The 12416-nt window shown below is 41.1% G+C and overlaps 1 protein-coding gene across 1 annotated transcript in view; it reads left to right on the top strand.

Moving 5' to 3' along the window:
• Positions 1 to 12416, top strand: part of LOC113470041 — a 40301-nt gene that overhangs the window by 18437 nt on the left and 9448 nt on the right. Inside the window, exons 5-8 of the mRNA XM_026828184.1 lie at positions 1742 to 1848; positions 2113 to 2274; positions 11108 to 11280; positions 11675 to 11866. Of these exons, the coding sequence (XP_026683985.1) occupies positions 1742 to 1848; positions 2113 to 2274; positions 11108 to 11280; positions 11675 to 11866 (634 nt within the window). The remainder of the gene's footprint in view (positions 1 to 1741; positions 1849 to 2112; positions 2275 to 11107; positions 11281 to 11674; positions 11867 to 12416) is intronic.

Genomic DNA, 12416 nt, shown 5'->3' with positions numbered 1-12416 from the left:
ACAACTATCTCACAGTTATCGTTTACACTTGTAGGAGTTGTATGTGCACGTATATCTACGTAGGTACCCCATTTCTATTGCTCCAATTGAAGTAATAGGGTTACGGGTTCCCCGCGACTTTGCAAAAGAGGTCAGCATTGATTTTTTTAAAGGTCACAACTGAAATGTTCATGTACCGCGTGGGTTCAAATCCCTACCATGACTTGGATTTTATCCTCATGCGTTTGAGAAGTTGACAACTTTATAATAAAGTCCAAAGGGTTGATTGGTCGAGAATACCTGAAGCATTATCCTAACCTAGTGGTTATCCTTCCTTCACGTCAGACTGACGTAAAGGGTCGTAGGGATATTTTTGAAGAGGACTTGGTATAAACCATGACTTGGATTTTATCCTCATGCGTTTGAGAAGTTGACAACTTTATAATAAAGTCCAAAGGGTTGATTGGTCGAGAATACCTGAGGCATTATCCTAACCTAGTGGTTATCCTTCCTTCACGTTAGACTGACGTAAAGGGTCGTAGGGATATTTTTGAAGAGGACTTGGTACTAGGTGGTGAAAATTTCGTCAAAACCAATTGCGAGATAGAAGTTTTGCTAGGTATTTTCTGACGTTCTATCTTTCTCATATCGAAAATTCTGTAATTTGTCACTTCTCGTCTTGCAGGAAAACATCGAAATGTAGCGAGCGCCACGAAGTGAAACTAAATCTCCAAAGTCCGTCCGTCCTTGTTGAAGGCTTCAGACTGATTTTTTTTTAAAAAAAAAAAAAAAAAAAAAAAAAAAAAAAAAAATCGTGTCGCGTGTAGTGAGAACACTCTCATTCCTGAACCACAGTCAACCATCTTTAAGAGCAGAGAGAACCTTTTGAAGAACTGCCAGCTAGCTAGGCTGGTTAGGGTTAGCCTGTTTTCCTCCCTGTTTATAGTCATTTCTGGCGAATATATATTGCTCTTTTTAACCTTTCTTCTTTGTTTTCTCACCTCTTTTTTCAAAAATTAAGTTCCTTTGTTCTTGTCTGACTTGGTTGTCTGATACTAACCTCACCTTCAACTTTTCAGGTTGAAATTTGAGCCTTTTTGTCTGTGAAAACGGAGATACTCTATTGTTCTCTTACGTACAACTTTCTACGTTGTATTAATCAAGCTCTAAGGCTAAAGTTATGAGGATCCTGAAATTTTGCGACTAGATTAAAGTCAAACTCTCCGCAAAACCCACAAGTGGTGACATCTCTACCGTCTTGATTTGAGGTCGTTGCTCTTAGTACTCTATGATGAACCTGTGTCTGTTTATTTATGTCACGTAACTTGCCTGGTAAATAGGAGGTTGTTGTTGTTGGTGTTGTTGTTATTTTAGCGGCTTTAGCTTTCGCCGAATGGCAATAGCAGAATAAAGAAAAGGTAAATGGGAGGTGGTACAAAATGCCTCGGGCATTAACCACGTCTAGTGCTGACCATAAGGTTAAGTTGTTTTGTTTTATTACTCGTAATTTTTGGAGTTGCCTTTCAGATAGGTACCCCATTAATTTTTTTTTTCTTTTTTCAAGAGGTTTGATAGGGAACTGTAACTGCTAATGTCTTATAGTCCCGAAATCGAAGAGAGAAGAAAGCTAGCCTTTCCGAGAACGAAAATTATCTGTTCGGGATAAAATCCACCCCGGGCGGGAATCGAACCCGCACCCTAGCGCTTAGAAACAAGGATTTGTACGCACAAATGACGTTGCTCATTTTCTTTCACATTTTAGGTCAATCCCTGTGCTCTCGGTGTCGGGAAAACACTCACCGGGCCAAAATGTTTTCCACGCATGACATTGTTCATCTGTCTAAATGCGCCAAGGAAACTTTCAAGCGGGTAAGTTCTCGATATAAAGTAAATGTTAGAGGTTATAGTCGTTATATCGGCCAAGGATCCGAAGACCCGGCCCAGGGACAGTTTATATCTACATAATTTATTAAATCTCTCTTCTTACGACTTCACCTTTAGCCACAGGACGTTGAAATTTCTGCAGTCAGCTTCCATAATTAATTAAGATCAAAAGTGTCTGGAGTAAAGGGTCTTTTAAGTCTCATTTCGGCAGTATAAACAGGATATATTCCATTCTATTCTATTTTCCAGTGTGCTATGCACGGTGAGCAGTTCATCATGTTCTCAAACAATCAGAAGATCATGTTGTGCGTGAACTGTTTCCGGGATACGCCACCTGAGAGTAGGCAGTATTGTGTTGACATAGACACTGCTTTCAGTCAGAGCTCCAAGAAGATGGAGCGGTCTCTATCGGTAAGTAAGTTATGGCGTTACTCACTTACATTCCAGGCATGCTGTCCTTCTTAAGCCCCTTTCCTACCTGTCGTTCGGAAAAAAAATCGTGTCGTCTGTAATGTGAACATTCAAATTGTATTGCCTACAAAGATATTGCCCACATTTTGTGTCGTTCGAGAAAAAAAAAAATCGTGTCGTGTGTAGTGGGAACTCTCATTCCTGAACCACAGTCAACCATCTTTAAGAGAGAGGAGTTGGCACTCCGGATCGACCTGACAGAGGCTAGGGTACAGGTAGGTAATTACAGCTCTATCACATAGATTCCTCGTACCTACTCATAGTTATTTATTCCTAAAACTTAATCATAATTTCATGAATAGGTATGTACCTATCCACTATCCACAAGACTTGAAAGAAAGAAAAAAGCGTTTGATAAAGGAGCTGTAACAACGGAGGTCTTATCGTCCCGAATGCGAAAAGAACAAAAGGAGGACAGGATACGAGAAAGCTAGCTGTTCCGATAGTAGTTAATATAGTTATCTATTGGATTTTTCCTTTTTCTAATGTTAATATCTTGATTTTATTTTAGGTGTGGTTTCAAAACCGAAGGGCCAAATGGAGAAAACAGGAGAAGCTCGTATCGAAACAGCCACAGGAACTATTCTCCAGTCCCCTTCAGTCTCCAGCTAGTCCTTCTCCTTCTCCAGATCTCAATGTCATCAGTGTACCAGGTTAGACCTTTGTAACCTTACGATCCCACATGTTATATTGGATCACATTACCTACATAGATAACCTAAGTTGTTCCAGCCACGGGGATGGGTCAACTGATCGAGCAATTTAATTTTTGTTAGATGTAGTTACTGGCCTGCTAAGTCTATCATAGTACATCCAGGGCCGGTGCATTCTCAGCTTAACGTCCCCCGGCGGGATCACATTACCTATTTCAGTTATTTGTCTGTTAAAAGAGTTAGAAATCAACTAATCAAAGTTTTTGACTTCATTTTACATAGATGAGGTCAAGTTGATTCTTGAGGCATAGTCAACTCTGCGTGACACTTTAGGGCCAAATTTGAGGCACAGTTTTGGGCACAATTATGAATATTGCTTTCACAATTCCCTCTATTCCATCTAGCTGATTGAACAGAAGGAATTGCAACAACGAAGATCTAATCGTCCCGAAATCAAAAAGTGAAGGAGGGATAGGAGAAACTAGAAAGGCAGCCGAGCAGTTCGGAAAACGAACCTCATCTGTTTAGGAAAAACTTCGCCCTGGGCGGGGATCGAACCCGTATTTAAACAATTCTTGGTCAACAATCTATTTTCCTGTTTGATTTCAGCGGCCAGTCCCGTGCCTCACTTCTCCCCTTCGGTTTGCTCCACGAGTAGTTTCTATCTGGGTATGGAGTGGGGAGGCTTCATGTCCTACCAGGGCGCTAGTACTCCTCAGCCACAGAAAGAATCCAGCGATATCCTTGCTATCATAGCTTCTGTGCGAGATGCCTCCGGGGACGTACGGTAGATGGCAAGTTGTCCTGTCCTATATGTGGGTGAGTATCGGATCTTTCCCTGACTGTCTTAACTGCCTCCTCTGATTCAATATGATGGGTTCTTGCTTAGATGCAAAGTAGTTTGAATTTGATGATAATTACTGTCACTGAAATCCGAGGAAAAACTTTTGGGCACGACTCTAGGATCGTGACATAAAGAAGTGATTGATCAATAATTGAGGACTTTAGTAATGGGTTCACAAGTTTACATGAATCAGCAAAAAAGATTATCCGGAGGTACACTGACTTAATGCAGGGCTCATTTTAAAAATTATAACGTAGCTACTTCTTTACACAACCCTGATAATCCTTTTGCCCAGTTTACTGAGATCTCATGAAATGCTTTTATCTATTTCAGCCAACACACGTTGCTGAAGGAAGGATCGACACTACCGCCCCCTGACAATGTTCTCAAGCAACTTATTGAGGTTGCCAACGCCGAGAATCCGCCCTGTGCCAATTGTGACAAGCGCGACCGAAATGCCATGTACTTTTGCTCCACTTGTGGTAAGTTCGACTTTTTTTCACATACCTATTGTAGATTCATGTAGATGGTTTCGAGTAGGGTACCACTAGTGAGATTCTCTCAAGTACTCTTTTGCCTCTCACAACAGTATGAACATTATCAAAGTGTACTCGTAGGTGCATACATATTTCTGGCCTTTTTTTACCAGATTGTAAAGCAGACTCTTGAACTTACTGATACTATAGCAGTAAACTTACATAACCACTTTATGCTACTTATCATCCTACTTGAAACTCATATGGTTATTCCTTCAACTTTTTTTACACCCAAGTACTTGTGCTTCCCCATTTTGCTTATTTTCCTCCCCATTGCTTGCTCTTTATTTCTCACTTTTTTCATCAATATTCTATTGTTTTCCTTCTTCTATTGTATTCATTGAATTTCCTTTGTTCTTTTGGGATTATTTCTGGCGAATATATATTGCTCTTTTTAACCTTTCTTCTTTGTTTTCTCACCTCTTTTTTCAAAAATTAAGTTCCTTTGTTCTTGTTTGACTTGGTTGTCTGATACTAACCTCACCTTCAACTTTCAATGTTGAAATTTGATCCTTTTTGTCTGTGAAAACGGAGATACTCTATTGTTCTCTTACTTGCATCTTTTTTACGTTGTATTAATCAAGCTCTAAGGCTAAAGTTATGAGGATCCTGAAGAGAGAAGAAAGCTAGCCTTTCCGAGAACGAAAATTATCTGTTCGGGATAAAATCCACCCCGGGCGGGAATCGAACCCGCGGCCTAGCGCTTAGAAACAAGGATTTGTACGCACAAATGACGCTGCTCATTTCCTTCCACATTTCAGGTCAATCCCTGTGTTCTCGGTGTCGGGAAAACACTCATCGGGCCAAAATGTTTTCCACGCATGACATTGTTCATCTGTCTAAATGCGCCAAGGAAACTTTCAAGCGGGTAAGTTCTCGATATAAAGTAAATGTTAGAAGTTATAGTCGTTATATCGGCCAAGGATCCGAAGATCCGGCCCAGGGACAGTTTATATCTACATAATTTATTAAATCTCTCTTCTTACGACTTCACCTTTAGCCACAGGGCGCTCAATTCAAATTTCTGCAGACAGCTTCCATTATTAATTAAGATCAAAAGTGTCTGGAGTAAAGGGTCTTTTCAGTCTCATTTCGGCAGTATATTCTATTCTATTCTATTTTCCAGTGTGCTATGCACGGTGAGCAGTTCATCATGTTCTCAAACAATCAGAAGATCATGTTGTGCGTGAACTGTTTCCGGGATACGCCACCTGAGTCTAAGAAGTATCTTAAGAAGGCGATTGATTACTAAGCAAACCCTACCTAAATACATTGTTGTTATTTCCCTCCTATTCCAGACAATTTGAAGCTAAAGACCGCACGTTCCGTAGTCAGCTGAACTTCCTGAGTAGCTCGCTGCCCATTCTGCAACACCACGTCCTCCTGTGCAAAACCTTCTCCACACATGCCAACAAGTTTCAGTTCCTACAGCTCGTGTATCCTATGATGGAACGAATGACCGCGGTGGCATCTTTGTCACAACCCATGAAGTAAGTTGGTCTTATTTAATTTGTAAGTGATTTATTCATAGTGCATAAAATACTGGATTTATTTATAGTCTGACTGGGGGACGTTAAACAGGGAGTAGACCAGCTTAGTCTGGCGGGGGGACTAATCATTTGAAGGAGAAAATCAAGCAAAGGTCTCGCGCTAGCACTCCCCACTCTCATCCTAAAGATGGCAAAGGTAAGATGTCTTCAGACGGGGTACCATGTGTTTTCCCTTGGGAAACTGTATACCCAAATATGGATCTTTTTCTACGAGCTATGGGGCTTTGGTTTGAAGCTCATAATTTACACCAATCGAACTCTCGTGGGAGGGGGGATATTGGATAGACTAGATTTACGTAAATGGAATCATTCTTCAAAAAAATATTGAAATTGCAATTTTTCGAAAGAGGGGCATCCACTCGTAAAATTTGTAGCCAAAACCAAATGTCAGCCCAAAGCAATCACCCTAGTTAGGGCTGATGGAGAGGCTGACGAAGAGCGCCGACTCCGTCTGTACTTGGAAAAAGGCGAAGAAAAAGTTTTTTTTTTTTTTTTTAAATAAATAAATAAAAATAAAACCATTTTAAATGTATCCCAGGCAACTCCAGAACAGCACCGTTCGAACTAACTACAGAACAGAGTTCGCTCATTGTCTGGAACCCTGGATTGGGAAGCTCATGCCCCCTCAACATCCTCAGTCTGCTATGTCTGAAGCCACGACTACACCCTTGAGTAGTAAGTAGCTTTAAAGAGACAGTAGTATCTAGCGAGGATCTACCCATTAGGCGATTTTAAACCTAAAATCTTATGTTCTAGGTACACTTCTAGGACTCGAATTTCACTATTATTCAATTTAAAAAAATAGACCATGGCGGGACCTCGCTACGATATGCAAGCCTGAAATCTACGCATTTAGAGCACTTTATGAAAATAAAATTGGTTGCAAGTGCAATAATAAATGAAAAAGAGCTGAAGGGCTCGAGTTCCAGTCAACTTATGGGAAGTTTCAGTAAAATCATAGTAACGATAAAACACGATGTTTTTTCCTCAGGCCAATTCGAGACTGCTTCAATGGGCCCCTCGACCCCCGGTCTTCAGTCTACAACGCCCCAGCCTAACCCGTCAGTAGCCAGTGTGACTCCGCCCTCCAAGAAGCAACATGTTGCCCTCAAAGCGAAAACCTTAGAGGGAGAAGGACCCTTCTCCAATCATTGCAGAAGCTTTGACAGTCAAATTAAGGTGAGTGAAAGGTGTATTAGCAAAAATGATTAGGTACTAAGTAAGAAGTATTAGAGGGTATCTTGATTCTTGGACCATGCATTGGGAGCTTAAATAAAGCTGCAGTATCCAGAAAAAGTAGAAAAAATATGTACTTATTACTGTATATGCTTTGAGAACCAGCATTTGAGATTTCAAGTCCGAATCACTTTTGAGTCCTTTTACCACTGCAGCAAATTCCATTATATTTTTCGTTGAAAATTTTCAATTAGGTTGACTTCCATTCCTCAGTTGGGATTTAAACCTGTGTGCTCATGCTTAACCACTACCCCATTTTTATATCATATTGTACTGGAAAATAAATAAAGCACATTTTTTACCAGCACCAATAAAGAGAGACAAAACGGAGTCGTGTAAAAAAAGAACCACACCATCATTTTCCTCTTCTGCATCCAGGAATTGGGCTCCCAGTTAACCAACGTCCGTGACAGACTGGGTGATTTGCATCGCGATATTACTCTGATTCGGCGCGCTGGTACTCCGCCACTTATTCTACGCTACCAGAACATCTCACGCGACTGTCACCGGCTTCATGATACCCTGGAACGGAACCAGGTGGAGTTGGAACGATTGAGATCTGTATTCCAGTCCATTTGGCAGGAACAACTGTATCGGATACATGTGGAACAGGATCTGCTCCACCTTCCCCGCCCCCTAGACCCCGGCCTAGAGTTCGCCCTAATGCTTATCCCCATTCAGATACGGAGGAACTGTTCTATTCTGATGGCCCTAGTCATACCCTAGTGTAAGTCAGAGAACTGAAGCTCAACGAAGAAAGATCTTTACAAAAAACTTAATACCTAGGGCAAAGCTAAATTTATGGAATTGACCAGAATTACATTTCAAGTCTCTTCCTGGCCCCACAAAGTTTTTTTTATGCTCTTGTGTTGACCGTTTGACCCTGCACCTTTATTGGGTATACAGGTATCGGATACATGTGGAACAGGATATTTTCCAGTCTCAGGTAAATGATTTATTTCTAAAAAAACTTCCCAAAAAAGAGATATGTGGCCCATTTAAATAAAATCAAGCTGGTTCGATTCTTGTCCGGTTTGAACTTCATCCTAAACAGATTAGGATCCCTCTCGGAACGGTTGGCTTTCTCCTATCCTGGCCTCCTTCTATCCACGATTTCGGGATGATAAGATCTCCTTTCTTACAGCTTCCTTTATCAAACCTCTTTTTTTATGGATTATATATAGGGTATTCAGTTGTGTTCAAAAGTTCGGAGTTGACTATTAGGTCATTTTCCCTGGGGGAATTCATGATTGAATATTCACATCAAACGTTCATGATCTGTTTCAGATGAACGAGATCCATCGTCTGCAGAAGGAAGTGGAACAAGTGGAAGCTGTTGCGCAACAGTTGGAACCTATAGTGAAACAGTTGTCTAATCAGAAGGGTCTGGATGAGATAGCTAGTCTTCATAACCTGGTGGATAGATTGACAGATCATTATCTACAGTCCCAGGGACAGTGAGTATGATCTACTCCAGAAATTTCGTAGATCCTAACCCATCCTTTAGGGCTGTTTGTTGCGCAACAAGTAGACTATGTTGCGCAACATTTGGAACCTATAGTGAAACAGTTGTCTATTCAGAAGGGCCTGGATGAGATAGCTAGTCTTCATAACTTGGTGGATAGGCTGACGGATCATCATCTCCAGTCCCAGGGACAGTGAGTATCTACCCTAGAAATTTCGTAGATTCGCAGAAGCCCCATCCTTTCGAGCTATTTGCCAATACACCTAAGCATCGGTCACCTAAGCTCTCCGTTGTTACATTTCTCCCGATCAAACCTCGTGAAATCAAAGGTGTTTTTATCTAAAACATTCGTGTGTTTTTACAGATTCAAAGGAGACCCGAATGCGCCGAAACCTGCAGAGTGTCATACCGTGCATATCTGTTCTCCTACCTCTGATCCCAACATGTTTTATAAAGGTAATATAGATGAGGTTAGTAGGTAAGTTTGGATGTGTCCCCTACACTATGACGTTAGAAGCAGCGGCGCGGAGTGAGATTTAAAAAGGGAAAGCTATAAACCCATTTACAGTGTGTTCCAAGAACCCAGTTATCCTAGCTTTTGGACGGATAGAAATTTTCCTTTAATTTAATGGTAAGCACAGTAGGGTTTAATATAGTACTTCCCCAGCTTACTTGGAGAATATGTCAGTGGATAAAAGCCAACGGTTAAAGAATAGAATATACCTTGTTTACTGCCGCAGTCTAAACAAAGTCTTGTACATGTCTGTGGTAAAGTTTACAATCATGTGATTAAACCTTGTTTAAATTATAAGAAAAATTGTTTGTTATATTGTTAATTTTATGGGATTTTGTTTTTCCAGATGGTGAGATCAGTAAGGATATGCCAGTGAAGGAAATATCGCGACATCGTCCCTGTTGTGAGCAATCCATGCAGCTGGATCAATTCAGATCCTTGAGCTCGCGAGGTGTTCTCAGTCATCTTATTGAAAAGGTAATAGAATTGGATTTTATTTATTTTTTTAATATGTTTGACAGAGGGAACTGTAACTCCTAAGGGCTTATCGTCCCTAAATCTAAGAGAGGGTATAGGCGACACCTCCATGGTGGTGCCCTCTGGTGCTGACTCAACACTGCTGATCCATGCTTTGGTTCATGCTGCTCCACCTTCCCCGCCCCCTAGACCCCGGCCTAGAGTTCGCCCTAATGCTTATCCCCATTCAGATACGGAGGAACTGTTCTATTCGGATGGCCCTGGTCATACCCTAGTGTAAGTCAGAGAACTGAAGCTCAACGAAGAAAGATCTTCTTTACAAAAAACTTAATAGGGCAAAGCTAAATTTATGCAATTGACCAGAATTACATTTCAAGTCTCTTCCTGGCCCCCAAAGTTTTTTTTTATGCTCTTGTGTTGACCGTTTGACCCTGCACTCTGCACCTTTAATGGGTATACATTCGAATTGTGTCTCTTTTCGCCCATCTGTTGAGGGACATACTATGGGATTGACAATGGGCATGCTACGACACTTACACCAACACTACCTACAGTCAATCTGTTCTTGATATTATGTAGAAAAACTTACCAAGTATTTCTTGCTCTGATTGGATTTTTCCAGACGAAGGTCGTCGATGGACTTCGCGGCGGATGACAAGAAGACCTGGGTCCTCGTGATAGGTACCAGCGAGAAGAACAAGGGAGGCCATCATCAGCGATCCATGTTTACCTATTAATTTTCCTCTCTGTGTAATTTGATGTGAGATGTTTTTCCTATATGGAAGCTCCTAAATAAATATACCTACAATAGATATGAGCTATTTATTACGAAAGAAAGTGGGTTTCCTCTTTTTCATTACCTACTCTTTTTTTCACAGGTCAACCAATAAAGATTCTTTTGTATTTGAAAACATGAAAACACCCTTTTGTCCATGACGGAAGACTCAGAAAGTTTCCATCTAGGTATGCTACAGTGAATGAATTGTCCATCAAATCGCTGAATTCGCCTACCAAGAAAGGTACCTACCCATATCAGCACGAAACACAATAAATGGGCCACGTGGGTTGCGAGGTGAGCATTTTGAGAACCACTTCCCGTCGGGAGAAAATGAATGTGCTGCGCTCTCACGGACAAGATACGTACTAGAAGTATCAGAAAGGAAGCCATCTTTTATTTCAAACAAAATCGTGTTTGAACTTGTAAAAAAATTGTACAATTGTAGTCGATGCGAGTACTCCGGTGTCAGTGGATGTTGTGCGTGCCTATCCTGTCTTCCTTCTTTCTTCGATTTCGGGACGATAAGACCATAGCAGTTACAGTTCCCTCTGTCAAACCTCTTAAAAAAAATAAGAGCAGAGAGAACCTTTTGAAGAACTGCCAGCTAGCTAGGCTGATTAGGGTTAGCCTGTTTTCCTCCCTGTTTATAGTACCACAGTCTACTCTCTGTTTAACGCCCCTAGTCAGACAGCCGTTCATCTTGTCTTTTCTATCACTGCAGGTACTCTGTGAAGTTCAAGCTTCGGTGAGAACCGGTCTGATGAATTGTCGCAGCTCATTGGACGAATTACAGCTGAACTGTGACACGGAGAAGATGACCATCCAGTCTTTCTGTCAGGGTATGATAGACGCTATCACTAAGACCCAGAACTCGATGATCATGGAAGTACAGAGGTAATCAGGATAGAGGAGACCTTGTTAAAATATCCGAATAGTTTTGGCCCGGCAGCCTAAACAATATCTGCAAACAGAGTGAAAGTGTGCCATATTTCGGGATTGATTTTGGAATTTAGATAAGGGATAGCCATTTTTAAGCCTGACTTGGTAGTAGTTAGGTCGAGGCGCTCGCCAGGTAAGCGGGAGTGCGCGGGTTCGAATGTTTGAATCCCAATCAATTTATGGCATTTTATTCTCATATCTTAATTTATCTGAAAATTTGACCTCAATAATAGTACCTAATTCATCTTCTAAGGCACTCATTCATCTTCTAAGAAGTATCTTAAGAAGGCGATTGATTACTAAGCAAACCCTACCTAAATACATTGTTGTTATTTCCCTCCTATTCCAGACAATTCGAAGCTAAAGACCGCACGTTCCGTAGTCAGCTGAACTTCCTGAGTAGCTCGCTGCCCATTCTGCAACATCACGTCCTTCTGTGCAAAACCTTCTCCACACATGCCAACAAGTTTCAGTTCCTACAGCTCGTGTATCCTATGATGGAACGAATGACCGCGGTGGCATCTTTGTCACAACCCATGAAGTAAGTTGGTCTTATTTAATTTGTAAGTGATTTATTTACAGTGCATAAAATACTGGATTTATTTATAGTCTGACTGGGGGACGTTAAACAGGGAGTAGACCAGCTTAGTCTGGCTGGGGGACTTTAAACAGGGAGCATACCAGCCTGAATTTCTCTTGCTAAAGAAATACCAAAGGTTGAGTGCGAAGGGCATCCCCTCGTAAAATTTGTAGCCAAAACCAAATGTCAGCCCAAAGCAATCACCCTAGTTAGGGCTGATGGAGAGGCTGACGAAGAACGCCGACTCCGTCTGTACTCGGAAAAAGGCGAAGAAAAAGATTTTTTTTTTAAATCTTATATTATAAGAACGAGATCTCATTCACAGTTCACATTTCATAGTTCACACACTGATCACTCTATCTCTAGAACCACAACACCTAGAAAGCTGAAATTTGGTAGGAATATTCCTTTTATGGTCTAGGTGTGCAATAAGAAAGGATTTTGCGAAAATCTAAACCGATCCTGAGATATGATCAATTTTTGATCGCTAAAATAACCATAAGAAATACAC

The sequence above is a fragment of the Diaphorina citri genome, unplaced genomic scaffold (genome assembly GCF_000475195.1).
Source record: "Diaphorina citri unplaced genomic scaffold, Diaci psyllid genome assembly version 1.1 scaffold1354, whole genome shotgun sequence".
NCBI classification, from domain to species: Eukaryota; Metazoa; Arthropoda; class Insecta; order Hemiptera; family Psyllidae; genus Diaphorina; species Diaphorina citri.
This window is presented reverse-complemented; position numbering and strand designations above follow the sequence as displayed.